The sequence below is a fragment of the Cariama cristata genome, unplaced genomic scaffold, assembly GCF_000690535.1.
Source record: "Cariama cristata isolate BGI_N322 unplaced genomic scaffold, ASM69053v1 scaffold18451, whole genome shotgun sequence".
Taxonomy (NCBI): Eukaryota; Metazoa; Chordata; class Aves; order Cariamiformes; family Cariamidae; genus Cariama; species Cariama cristata.
In genome coordinates, this window is record NW_009598906.1 from 27449 (window position 1) to 42140 (window position 14692).

The 14692-nt window shown below is 37.3% G+C and overlaps 1 protein-coding gene across 1 annotated transcript in view; it reads left to right on the forward strand.

The window, feature by feature from the left end:
• Window positions 1-14044, forward strand: part of AOX1 (aldehyde oxidase 1) — a 40403-nt gene extending 26359 nt beyond the window's left edge. The window contains exons 22-32 of the mRNA XM_009709494.1: window positions 1121-1208; window positions 2762-2848; window positions 5225-5416; window positions 5719-5946; window positions 7014-7109; window positions 7818-7946; window positions 8429-8503; window positions 10189-10241; window positions 12280-12394; window positions 13030-13095; window positions 13697-14044. Of these exons, the coding sequence (XP_009707796.1) occupies window positions 1121-1208; window positions 2762-2848; window positions 5225-5416; window positions 5719-5946; window positions 7014-7109; window positions 7818-7946; window positions 8429-8503; window positions 10189-10241; window positions 12280-12394; window positions 13030-13095; window positions 13697-14044 (1477 nt within the window). The remainder of the gene's footprint in view (window positions 1-1120; window positions 1209-2761; window positions 2849-5224; window positions 5417-5718; window positions 5947-7013; window positions 7110-7817; window positions 7947-8428; window positions 8504-10188; window positions 10242-12279; window positions 12395-13029; window positions 13096-13696) is intronic.
• The last annotated feature ends 648 nt before the right edge of the window (window positions 14045-14692 follow it).

Consider the following 14692-nt stretch of genomic DNA (forward strand, 5'->3'; position numbering starts at 1 on the left):
TACGTTAAGCAGCTCTAGCCTCACCTAAATCAATGGGACTTGAAGAAATTTATATTAATATAAGCTAAAAATATTCTTGAAACAATTGAGCATTTCAAAAAGACCAGTCGCTGACCACTGGGGCTTCGTATGTACATTCAGAACATGACGTTGACCATCCAGATGTGAACTTCACTGGCACAGCAAGATGCAGAAGGAAGAGTTCATGAGTGGAACTGTTTTTAAGAACAAGTACTTCTAGTTCAGTCCCCAACATCTTTCAGTCAGAATTAGCTTAAATCTATTAGGTATTATGTTTTTGCTAATACTACTTGAATTAGTTTAGGAACCTTAACACATAAAGCTCCATTCTCCACCTTCCAAATTTGCCAGGACAATATTGGCAATTAGCTGTCAGCGGATAGTAACCTCTTTTGTAAGCATACCTGATTTGCTGCAGAATGCACACCAGGCTACATCCTGTCATCGCCAGAAAGATCTTGTAATCCAACTGGTTAGCTCAAAACATTTCTCTTGTTACTACTGCCATTGTTGTGCAAATTGCTTTTGATTATTTTTGGTCATGTTATCTGTGTTTTGATTAACCAAGCCATGCTAAAAATAATAATTTTTTACAGTTTAAACAATCTTTTTTTATTGTTAGGACCTTATTTTACATCTTATGTCCGTTTCTTCAAAATGGTTATGCATTTGTAGATTAATTTTCATATTTTTATTATTATCCATGTTTTGGTTTTATTCCAAGGTACCTTACTTCAGTATGATTACGAATAGTTAAGAGGTGACTATTTCTTGCTTAAAGTTGAATGCTAACTGCTGTTGCCTCACTTAACACTGTGCAGTCTTAACACTGAAACAACAATTTTCTTCAGAGGATGTTTGCACTGAGTTATCTTGTTGGCTTTCAAGAGATGAAACGAAAATTCTGACATGATTGTAAGTGCAAAAAATAAAAGAACTCTGGACATAGCTTTAAGCCTGTATTTAAGCCTATTAAAGTTAAGTTTAATCTAAATACATGTTTATATGCATGGCTAGATCTGGGTACATGATGAATAGCCATCTTGTTAATAACATCTCTTATTTGGACTGAAATTTGACTTTTCTTTTTATGGTTTAGAACCAGCAGAGCAGTCCGTCTTATTCTGAGCCGAGGGGATGATATGTTAATCACTGGTGGCCGACATCCTTTTCTTGGTAAATATAAAGTGAGTGCCACAAGAATTCAGTGAAAAAATACTTGCCCATATTCTGTGAATCAGTATTTCAGTGTTACTGGTTAATATGTGTTCTGTTAATGAAAATGAGTATAATCAATTCAATTTTAAAATGAAACTACTAGCCAAGAAACCAAGAGATAAAGTTGCTGTACAACCCTTTCTCTGCTTGTGCCTCTATCTCTGCAGGATTTTGTTTTGTTTTTTTCTAGTCCCTTTATGTACTTTTCCTTTTATAGCTCTTTCTGTCTTTCTCTCTGGGAATGGGAAGCTAAACTAGCACAGACTACTGCAGAGGTTTATTTTAAACTGTCCATATGGTTAGGTTCACACAAAGGAGCATCTAGTTTTTCACAGAAATAGTGTCATACTGGAAAACTCACCCTATGGAGGAAATTAATCTCTTCCCTGGTCATGCACTGTCATCAGTCATAACTATTCATTTAGGACAATTTCTGCCTACTTTTCCATCTCTACTTGCCATGGAAACTATGCATGCCAGCCTCCATAACAGGGTTCGACTCCAGGTTTCTGCTGAATCGATAAGCTGAAAGATAGATTCCTTTGTAACAAAGTACTTTTTATTAATAGCGCTACAGCTTGAACTGGATGGCTCCAAAGAGGAACCCTGAACAAAGAAATCCCTGGGCAATTATACCCTTACAATCTAAGTTCCCCACCTCTCATGCAACAGTTCAGACCAATAGTAATATTAGGGTCTGCGGTCTTCCCGTTCTTCATTGGGTCCTTTCATTGTCTCTAGGAGGGCCGTTTCTTTTCTTATCTCAAAGGTTGCAGCTTCTGCTGGCGATTGTAGCTTCCTTAATCTTCTGGCTTGAACCAGCTCTGAGGCCTTGCTTTACTTAACTAGGTAAAAATTCGACATACCTAGGTGAAAGTTCACAGCTTGCAGCTTAAGGCTTCAGCAAATTTAGCTACTAATGCTAAGCAAGTTATGCTAAAAAAGTTCTATGTAAGTAGCATACCAAATTGCACAACAAACTATGTAGGTAAAGTAAGAGAGGTTTTATATGATGCTTCCCTAAAGTTGAAAATGAGCTGTAGCTCATGTTGAGAATTCAGGAACTGTTCATGGCAACAGGTGAAGAGAGATATGTGAGGTAAAGCTAACATTTCTTTGTTAAGAAAAAGAAATGTCCTACTCCGTCTGCCAGACACTATTCTTACAGTCAGAGTGGAATTTGACTTTGTCTACAGAGAACCCTCCTAGATGACACACTTATCAGCCATCTCAGGCAATACACAGGAAGCCACTGGGCTTCCCTGCTTCTTCCTTTCCCAATGGGGTGATGTTGCTTATTATATGCCGTACCTATACAGATCACAGATGCCAGGTGGGAAAGTCAGTATCTGAGGAACATTCTTTCTCTTTTGCCCTTCTACAGTTTCAGTGAATGCTGCCCTGAAATTAATAGTGGAGTATGACCCTAATTGTGTGGGTTACATTCATTTTCAAAATATACAAGCACTGAAAATGCTGAATGAATGCCAAAATCTAAATAGGTTATTGTTGGTCCTTCTAGGTTGGCTTCATGAATGATGGTAGGATCAGAGCTGTGGATGCCAAATATTACATTAATGGAGGATGCACCCCTGATGAATCTGTCCTGGTAAGGATTTTCTAAGCTGACAATTCTTATAACATGAGAAATCATTAGCTGGAAAATGATGAAGGCAAAATTCCCTTGCACATGTATTGCTAATCATATAGCCTTTTGATGTAGGAACTGTGGGTTGTTGGAAGATCTACACCTAGTAGTTCAACCTTTCCTTATTCAGTTCAGTGAAGCACTATACTACTTTTTGGTATTTTCCTACATGTTCACTTCATGAATGGTTTCTCAGGCTTATTTTCCCATTTTCCCATTATAAACATGTCCACTAACAATATATTCCTTTTAAAATACATAGTACCTGCACTTGTGCCTGCCTAAAGCTTTATGTCTGCAAGACTGGGAAGACCTTTCTTAGCCTTCAGAAAATTCATAGTGGTAGATGTCCTGTTACTGTCTCTATGTGTTTCTGTACTGGATCTGCATTTATTGTGCTGTATACATCAGCTCCTCACTTATAGGTCTGCAAAGTACAAAATTTTGCTTGCTTTAATATCAGTCACGAGCTATTTGTGTTTGCATAGGCTATTCTAGCTGTAACTGGAATGTTTGTTGAGGTTAGTACCCCTCATCTGCTTGTCGTTGCCCCACCTATGGGTATTTTCTGCACTCTGAAATCTGTCAGTGTAATGGCACTCTGTAACCTGACAGTGAAATCTGTCAGTAATAGCCCATGCTACTGCTGCCTAACCAGGTTCTGAAAAATAACCTGGGTTAGAAAAAAATCTGTGATTAAAAGCATGTACATTAATGCAGATCACGTCAGAACTATCTTAAGATGAAGTTCTACAGTGATACAGTGAAGCTGGTGGACCTAGAATTGGAGACAGTGATAATCAGCTGAGTAACCTTTCCACCCAGCTCAGCTGCAGCTGAAATAGCACATGTGGTAACAGCCTAAATCTCTAGCATCACTCCTTAATTAATTAGACCAATAACCAGTGGTCTAGCTGTGTGATTCCATTTGATTCTAGTAGTATAGCATTAATAATTCAACACTTTTAAAAGGATAAATAAGTTTATTGGAAATAAAATTATAAGCTTTACCAAACTTACAGTCCCAGGTTTTTCTGGTCCAGTGTGACTTATCTGTGTGTTCCCAAGACAGTGGTTCGGGATTTATTCTTTAGAGAGGACCTTTTTCTATGGGAGCCTAGCCTCAGAGAGAGCCGAGATGCTTGATGTTCGTTGTAATAAAGACTGGTCTTCCAGCATGGAAAATGAGTACCAGTAATCTGTGCTTAACTTAGTTATTGTTCAGTCAACAATTAATAATATGTTTGAAGTCTCTGTGATTGCATCAAGATTAGAACAGACATTTCTGGGAAGAAACTTTGGCATAGCTAAGAGTTGTATTATAACAATACATTGTATTCACTCTGATTTATCAATAGCCCTCTTAAGACTGATCAGCTTCATACACATACTTACTCTGAAGTCCATAAAAGTTGTGGTCATAATAAAAAAAAAAAAACAAAATACGACTCCCTTGGTTTGGTTTTGTTTTGTTTTTTTTTTCATTCTGCAAATAACATTTCAACTTATATTTCCTAAGTGAAAAAGTAGCATTATGAGACATTATTCATATGCACAGTTATTACAGCAAAAACATCTTCAGTTGTTTCTATGCAGATATATTTTAAAGTTTATTGTTTAAAGATCAATAGGGACAGTAGGAATACAGGCTTAAATTTGGCATTCTGAGAAATCTACTTGATATTGACGGGAGCCAGTGGCTTCTTCATCAGGGATCAAGACATTTTTAACTTATTTATTTTGATACTGACTCCTAGAGCCTAATTTGAGGTCTCTGAAATGGGATTTTCCTTTTCTTGTGTTTTTGTGTTTGTTATGTGAAATCTCTGAAAGAAAAATGTAAGAACCAGAAGACACTGTAGACTGCAATACATTTGATTTCTGGTGGAACTAAACCTTCACTGTGAATTTCCATAGGATGTGATAATTCAGAATGCTTTCATCAGTTCCTTTCATAGCTCCTGTTGCTTTAAATCTAATCTGCCTATTTTTAGTTCTGTGTGACTTTTGGTATTAATGTAGGAGCAAAATCAATCATAAAATGAAGTATCTGTTACATCCTTAACTACTGACCAGTACTCAGCTACTAGTAACATCAGCTGTGTTCTGTGAATATCAAAAAAAGAACTGAAAACTAATATGCTGCGTGAGAAATGTATGAATAAAATCTGTATGTGTGCATAAGAGTATTCGTACTACCAGTGATTGACAGAAACCCAATTTTAAAGCTAATTGTCTCAAGTTAAGGTCTTTATATGAGATGAGGAAGATTTGAATGTGAATTTGAAAGAAGCACTGTTCTGACATTTAACTAGACCTATTTGTCCCTTACCTCAGGTAGCAGAAGTATCCTTATTAAAAATGGACAACGCATACAAGATTCCCAACTTGAGATGCTGGGCTTATGCCTGCAAAACAAACTTGCCATCAAACACAGCATTCCGAGGGTTTGGCTTTCCCCAGTCAGCACTGGTGACAGAAACTTGGATAACAGGAGTTGCAGATAAAACCGGTCTATCACCAGAAAAGGTGACGAAATGAAGGCATCTTCTCTCCTGAAATGAAGTCTATGCAGTTGGAAAGTTAAAACCCTTTAGATTAGCTCAACTGTTTGAACAAATCTTTTCTAAGTCAGACATAATTTCTGCTAAAATCCGAATTTTTTTAATCAATGTCTGGTTTTTGAATGAATAGCATGCTCTTACAAACTGAACCAAACTGGTAACTGTTCAAAAAACATACTGTCATCTTCTTGTTGTCTACCAGTCCCCCCAAATGGTCAGTCTACCTTTAACAGGATTGTGTGATAGCTGTTAATTTTATTATTTCAGATTAGGGAAATAAATATGTATAAGGAGAACGAGCAGACACACTTCAAACAAAAGCTTGATCCACAAAACTTAATACGGTGTTGGAAGGAATGTATGGAGAAATCTGCATACTACAGTAGGAAAACAGCTGTCAATGAATTTAACAAACAAAATTACTGGAAGAAAAAAGGGATTGCCATTGTACCACTGAAGTTTCCATTTGGACTAGGCGCACGTTATCTTTCTCAGGTTAGTTTCTTTGAAGAATAACTGAGCTAAACTTTTTATCCATAGAAGATTACAGTTACTATACCTTAGGATATAAAACAAATGTGTTATCTTTCAACTTCTGGAAAACTATCACACTCTTAATGGTTGTTCCCTGAAGGCTGCAGTAGCTTCTAGCTCTCTTCAAGCTGAGATCAAAGTTGTTGGGCTTTCAGGACCCAGGCACCTTGGACCCTGCATACTTAAAGGCCAGTCCTATCTCTTGTGAGTGGTATCAGTATAGATGAGTTGAAGACTTCTATGAAAAGTTTTTGAAGACTGATGGCAAAGTGTTCATTGAATAAGTTACCCATTCTGGAAACAGCACTGAGCTTACTCTTTCTGACCATGGGGGTACTATGGGATGCTGTTCCTAAAGACTTAACCCTTTGATGTTGTCAAAGACTAAGTTTAAGGAAGAAAAGAAGGACAGTAGTATTTTTGATCCTTTTATTTTTTTTAATGTTGGTGTCCAGTGCTTCTGGAATAGACAGCATTTTACCAATTGAAAATTAATTGACTGGCTTGTGTCATATCAAACTGTCTAGTCAAGACTACAGTCACAGCGTCATTGTAATCTACAGTGCTACTTCCAGCTGAGTCCAGGAGGAAAGCCTCATTCAGAACCTTACTGCTGTGTCTAATGCTGACAGCCTGGCCAACCTATGCTGTTGAAAAACTTGTGTCCAAAAGTTCTCAAACATCACTGAGAGAGAAAATGGAACTTGCAGCAATTTGCATGTGCAGCCACTAGTAAGGGAGCTTCTCCTGCTTCTTTTGGAACCATTGAGATACTGTTGCCAGGTGTAGATCTATTTCAGGATCTAGCAACAGAAAAAGCAGACCTCCAAGGATTTGTGTCTTTCTCTTTTGAAGTTCAGGAAGAGCAGGGACTAGCATTCCAAATTTTTCCTTCTATTCAAAAGCATTAAACAGATAAATTGAAATACACTTCAAAAGTGTGTCTGTCTTTTTTGATTCATCAGTTCATTGCCATATACAAAACATTTCTCACTAGTCTAATGTTGATTTTGTTTTTCTTTTTTTAGGCTGCTGCTCTGGTTCATATTTATACTGATGGGTCTGTGCTTCTGACACATGGTGGAATTGAAATGGGGCAGGGTATTCATACAAAAATGATCCAGGTAACAAATGATCCAAACAAATAGTACCTTGTGTTTTACCTGTCATGTAGATAAATAGTGTGAAGTTTTTCTTCTTGGTTAATTAGTGTGCCAGTAAAACAGTTTCTTTATCAGCATAGTCACTGTTTCTTTGAATTGACAGAGTTAGAAAGCAGATACCTTCAATAAGAGTCATAAAGATAGTAGGAAGAAAAAACAGATTGCCTGGTTTTTATTCTTCCAATGGTATGTGAAGAGGTTTATTAGAAATAAGAGGGTTTGGGTCTGATCCCATAAAACCCATGGTAAAAAAAGACAGTCAGTATTAAGACTAGTATAAAGTTCAGATGATATTATTATGATCATACTTGTTTAATAGATAACTGAGAAACAGATCTGTAAATATATTTATTAAGTCAATGAAAGCTTGAGATCTGTGCCTGCATAATTTGCCTTAAATCATACAGGATATAAGCAGCAAGATCAGGAAGTGAATGTTGAACTCTATAGTCTCAATCCAGAGTTTGAGTACAGCTAAAACATTGCCATTCTTTTCTGTTTCTTTGTACTCACAAACTGGGCAGAATGATTTCAGCTGGAGACTAGAAGAGGATTTGCTAAAACTTTATCTTTCCTGGCATCACTGACTTCTAGCAAGTACTGGGGAACTGTTGGAGTGTTTAGAATGTTTCTAAAACAGAGAAGAATATATTGTTCTTCCTGAAACAGGTTGCTAGTCGGGAACTGAACATCCCTATGTCACGTATTCACTTCTGTGAAACAAGCACAACAACTGTTCCCAATGCATGTGCCTCAGCAGGATCTGCAGGGACAGATGTCAATGGCATGGCTGTGAAGGTAAAGAGTAGTATTCAGTTTAACAAAACACCCTGTCCCTCGTGGTATTTAATGCCTGCCAAACTTTGAGCATTAGTGATCCCATAGAAATTGAGATTACCAATAATGCTACTGGAGGTTGCGAAGAAGCAGCATGATGGTTTCTCAGTAATGATGCTTATGGGTTTTCAGAATATAATCTGAGCTTTCCCCAAAAGGCTTGTTTGACAAAATTGTTGTTTCATCTAACAAACTAACTAGTCCCATACAAATCTTGTACCCTGTTCCTGTTCTAAATCTGATACATGCAGATTCCAACCCTTGTAACTTAACCCTTTATAACATTTGTGTCTATGCAGTTAAAATGGCACCTCCTATCAAACTTTTTCAAAGCAAGGTGACAGTAAAGCATATGCTAACTAAGTACTAACTAGAACATATCTTGAATAGTACCAAACATATCCGTGTTAATTTTGTGTTATATTCTCCCGACTTCTCACCAGGATGCTTGCCAAACTCTTCTGAAACGCCTGCAGCCTATCATCAGCAAGAACCCAAAAGGGACCTGGAATGATTGGGTAAGAAATGTGAATCCTACTAAACATGTTTGTGTACTTGCGGAAACTGTGATATATGTATTGTAGACTACCAGTCTGCTCAGTCTAATAATCCTAAAGCTGAAAACTGTAGAAACAGGTTATTTCACAGAAAGATGGGAGTGTAGGTGCTTAGTCTAGATACGTGGGAAACAATCCCCAGATCATATCTAGTTGGAAAGGAGGGGAAACTATCTGTGAAGTCACAGTTGGAGGCACAGAAGTTTTTAATATACAAAAAATATCACCTTGTGCAATAACATGACCCACCCCAGCTTACCCTCAGACAAGCTGTTGCCAAAAGATTGTCAGGATATGTGTGTACAGTGTCAGTTTTCCTACATGACTGTTCTTTATTTTTACCAAATCAATAAAGAGAAGCCTTCTCAACTTCTTCCTTCCACCTCTTTCCTATATGCAATCTATTACAGAACTGCACAAAAGGTAGCACAAATCCTTGCTCCCATTGCTCTAATATGTAATTAGTTATAATACTAGTTACATTTGCAGTAGAGTAGTACAGGAGTAGTGCTAAAGCTATTTATATAAATGGCCCGTCTGCTGCCCATTTGAAACTGGAATAGAATTTTAAGGCTAGAAACTGAATTGTCTTAACTAAAAGCTTTCTGCTATAATATCAACTATTTTTATGAAGATATGACTGAGAATCTAGTCCTATGTATTGAGATGTTGAAAGAAAACATGTTTGTTATGTCGTCTTATCCAGCATTGCTTGTTATCTGTGGCCTAATGAAAAAGACAATCCCTGCCTTGAGGCATTTACAGATCCCATACAAGAGGGTGTTTCTTCTCAAGTGATTAAATACTGTAACAACTGCAAAAATGTAAACATTTTTTTTGCATTAGTAATTCCTAGCAATAGCAAATAATTTTGGAATACATGTGGTAGCTTGATAACTGACAGCTATTGTATATAAAGATAATCTCCTCTAATAGGTGCCAAATTAATTTGGATAATTCAGACACACCCAAAATATTAGCAGAAACGGCTGACCTAAGACAGACTGTTAATGCATGCAGAGAAGTAATTTTACATCTTGTCAAGTCAGTAGATTGCAATTAATTAAAAATTAAAACAACAAAACAAAATAACTTGTAAACTGAGTAATTCTAACATGAGAATCACTGAAAGGAAGTAGATTTGGGACCTCATACTGTCATTTTTACCACTGGCAGAAGAACACTGCAAAGATCATTTCCCTAGTCAGGTGTCATTTTTGTGCAAATAGGCCATGAAGATCTTTTATGTCAGTGACTTATCAACCAGATCTGTTCAATTGACAAAGAGAGACCCATTTCTATTGAACTTGAGCAGAAAAATTGAGCAGGGCCCTTTCTGACTATGGCATTACCAGTAACAAAGATTCTGGAAGAACACTACTGTTGACGGGTCTATTCCTTATTGTATTGACAAAAGAATTCAGGTTGCTCATCCAAAGGTGGTTTAGTTCTACAGTATTAGGCACCATGTGCAGCTAAAGACACTTAACTTGGGTGGTGTTCCTTTCTTTACAATTTGTTACAGTTTAGTTTTTAAGTAAATATATGTAAATAAGTAAACATATATAAATTAAGCAAATATATGTATGCCTTGTTACTTTATGACTCCTTCCGTGATTTACCACAAACACTGCTATATTTTACAGATTAAAGAAGCTTTTGAACAGAGTGTGAGTCTTTCAGCTACTGGCTACTTTAGGTAATATATTTTTGTTCCTTAAAAATGCATTGGTTATACCAGGACTGATTTCTGAAGATAACCAATGCTGTGAATAGAAGATCCTCTCCAATAGTTCTTTCTAATGGCTCAGCTAATGTTTTATGTAAATCTTTGATATATAGGGGGTTGGAGTAATTAATTTTAAATTCTAATTTATGCCTAACCCTACATGGACTCTCTAGAAAGTATCAAAAGAATATTTCATCCCATCTTTTCTCCATGATTTGGCCATTAGCAAACAAAAATCATCAAGAAAGTGACTGCTGCCCATAACAGTACGTGGGCAAAGTCGGATATAGTTTATTTACTGGAGGCTGTATTGCTAAAAGCTATAAATACTGTTGTACTACAGATTATTTACACTTTTACCCACAAACATGATCACACTGAGTTGTATGACAGGAGGAGCAAGTGGCAGCATTAGAATATTTATCCAGCACACACCTGTAATTAGCAAACGTGCGCTTGTGGAAAATCAGGCTCTTTAAAGAAAGGAGAATTTAAAAGGCTGGGTAACCTTAAAAGAAAGTTATGGTAATTTTTATTTATTTTTTTTTAAAACTAACTCAGGAATCAGATGCCATGATTCAGCACTAACTGAAAGCTAGGGGGGGACTCAGTGCTTATATGGGAAGTGGGGTTGCTCACTGACCCTAGTTTTGGAGTCATTGTTTTGTCCTCTGCTTCAGAAAATTCCCACCATATATAGTCTTACATATGGATTTATTCACAACAGCGTGCTATAGTAGGACATGGTAATCTTAAACACAATTCCCACTGCTCTCTCGCAGTGCAGTCTCGTGGTCCTTTTTCTCTGAATTCTTGCAGAGTGTTTATAGAGAACCAGAAAGGAAAAACACCTCTGCTATAACTCAGGTGGGATTCAAAGCAAAGCTTCTCTCCTAGACTGCTATGCCTTGTATCTTCTCTCCCTCCACCTGTATTTACCTACTTATCAATAGCAACTTTTCAAGTATTCAGGCAGTCTGGAGTAAGAGGCACTGTGCAAACCCATACTTACTTAAAACACTGAGAAAAGCCCAAACAAAACGTCCCTTCCTGCTGTTAAGTCTGTTCAAGTATGTTTTCTGCTTATGTAGCCCTTTAGGAATGTTGATATCTCCAAAGTAATGAACAGTCATACTTTGCTATTGACATTTGATGGTGTCCAAAAACATCTGCAGACCTCTGAGCCTCAAATCCTGTTGATCTAGTTCTTATCCAGTCATATCCTCTACATCCAAGTATCTCAAAGCTAGCTGAGGTAGATGGGGTGTGAGAAGCTGAATATGTGGATTTTGTGTATCCCTTTTTCAATGCATGGTTCAATGGTCTGAATTATACTCTAATTGTTTTATGGGGTATAATTTTAAATATGCTCAACAAAGACATTTCAGTCGTGTATGGTCAGAAAATATGCTTTGGTCACATAGCTCATATGGTTGGGAGATACCACATTTCACTGTCCTCTTGTGTCCATTAAATTTACCCCATCAGTCCTGACTACTATTAGTCTCCTCAGTTAGTCCCACTCCCTGCTAAGTAATTACACCTTTATTTCTATATTCCTGTTTTGGCCTTCTCATTCTGTAGGCAGTTTCTGTAATTTTAACTCTTTCATTTATCTCTGGTAAATTATTCTTTCATAGGTCATGACCAGTTTTCCTCCCTTTTCCTGAATTCCCTTATGTACTATTATCTCAGCAACCATTACCTTAAATTTGTATTCTGTACTTGATTACCATGTCTTTATTAGTATATTTCTGGGATTATGCTGGTTATAGTCTCTCCTGAACTGAAATAGCTTGCTTGTCTGCTAAATTTTGTATAAATACCAGATCCATCAAATGTAAACTACCGGAGTTCTGTAGGATTTCATGGAACTTAACTGCTGGGGTTCTGACCTGTTATTTAAGATTTCAGTTGGAGTAGTTTCAAAATTTCATGTGCTCATCTGCTTTGTTATGATGCAAACATTCATAAATTTTCTTCTTGTGGACTTCATCTCTTCCATCAGAGGATACAATGAAAACATGGATTGGGAGAAAGGAGAAGGACAGCCATTCACATATTTTCTTTATGGAGCTGCTTGTTCAGAGGTTGAAATTAACTGTCTAACAGGAGATCACAAGGTAATAACTGAGTGTCATGAAAGTTTTGTAAATAATGTGAGTGATGTTTGTTTGTATTACTGAATGCTCCAACAACCATTCAGGTTTTACATTAATAAGTCACCTGTCTTCACATGATAATAAATATATCAACAGTGTAAATGCAGATTACAGGTGGAGCAGAATGAAAGCTGTGCAGTGTTAACCAGCTTTTCGCACATCTGTGTTAATGCCATATGAGTTCACCTTTCAGGTTATGGCAGGCATCTGACATATTCTTTACTTGTTGTCTCCCAGTTTGCCGGCAAATTACAACAGAGCTACATATTCTATTTCCAGGTTTTTGACCATCTAGTCAGCTGAAGGTCATGTCATAGATTGCTGATCATCTACCCTCTAACTGTACTTATTTAGTGGGGATTTCCTTGTGCAATAGGGAAAAACGGGCAGGGCTGTCTCCGGCTAAACTTCTGTAAAGTTGAGACAAGCCCATTTTGCTTGTAATGGGATATTGGAAATTACTTGGAAATTGTGTACATGGAGGGGCCTCTATCTTAGCATATATTATTCCACTGAATACTAACTAACGCACATTATGTTCTAATGCCTGCACTCCATGCATCTCTCAGTAATATGCATTTGAATTTTATTGACAGAACCTCAGAACAGACATTGTTATGGACATTGGATGCAGCATAAATCCAGCTGTAGATATAGGACAGGTATGTGCCAAGAATTTCCTGCTGTCTTATGTCTATTACACTGTCAGCCTTATCTGAAGTCAAGATTACCTCATTAATTCAGAAAACATTGATGTCTTATTAACTTCTTAATGTTATAATTCATAGATCATATTAGAAGGTCCTTTATTTGTAGACTTGCCCCATTTGAGTCATTGTCAGAGCTTTGTAGATGTCAATGAAGCTTTATTTTTACCCATGTTGTCAACCTGTACTACCTCCTGTATGTATATATGCCCACTATTTTCTGGTCTTAAATCCTGTTTGTGATTTACAGTCTCCAAATTCTCTTGTTGTTTGACCTGCCATCTCCACTTGATAGCCGGGGAACAGCTTTATTCATTGCAGGCTGCTCCACAGATCTCATCACTTCATCATGAAAGCATTTGTCTCTGCCTGGTGTGAGAAAAGAGTGTGAAAGCTTTTTCCATCATGGTATCCCCAAAATGTTGAAGAATCCCATCAAGGAAACAGGAAAGAAAATGGCCTTCTAGCAGCTAGTGATACAAATCGGTTCTCGCCAAAGTTTTACCCATTTTACCAAACAGGAGAACATATATGCTATTTCTTTTCTTATTTAAAGATTGAAGGTGCCTTTGTTCAAGGCATTGGACTGTACACAATGGAGGAATTAAAGTACTCTCCAGAAGGAGTCCTCTATACCCGGGGTCCAGATCAGTATAAGATCCCTGCTGTTTGTGATGTTCCAGAACAGTTTAGTGTTTCCCTGCTGTCATCTTCCCAAAATCCTTATGCCATCTATGCATCCAAGGTAAGCAAACCATCACCGGCCCCAATTCTTAGATCCCAGGACAAACAGAGAAATTACTCTGATATCAAACATATAAAAGTTTTCAGTTCCTCTTCTTCAGCGTTTCAAACAAGTGTCCATAAAATTGTTTTATTTATGACATCAGGGAAGCTAATATGAAAAGACATAATGTGGGATATTACTGCATCTTTCATGGTTGGCAAGTAGTCATTTTAGGATTTCATTAACAGACCGTACACTGAAGCTGCAAGCTGAATTTAAAAGCATACTTTTAAAATGTGGTGATAAAATGAAGGGTTAGAATAAAAATACTAAAGAAATTGATGGAGAAATCATAATGATTATGTGCAGCTTATATGTGTTATGCAATAAGAAATAGGACTGTATGTGTGTATTTTTATGAGAGATTGGCTCAAGTATTCAATTGGTATAATCGTTTCAATTTACACCAGCAAATATTCTGGCCAGTTTCATATAAGTAGTAATAGTAAATCAAGATGAAGGTAATTCAGGACCTGAATTTTAGGAAGGCCAACTACCAGCTCTTCAAGGAGTTAGTTAACAGGACCCCCTGGGAAACTGCCCTCAGGGACAAGGGAGCAGAGCAGAGCTGGCAGATTTTCAAGGAAATCTTCTATAGAGCGCAGGAGCTTGCGATCCCCAGGAGAAAGAAATCAGGTAAGCAAGGCAAGAGACCGGCATGGCTGAGTCGAGACCTGCTGGTCAAACTAAAGGCCAAGAAAGAAATGCACAGGCAGTGGAGGCAGGGATGGGTATGCTGGGAGGAGTATAGAGAGGCTGCCCGGT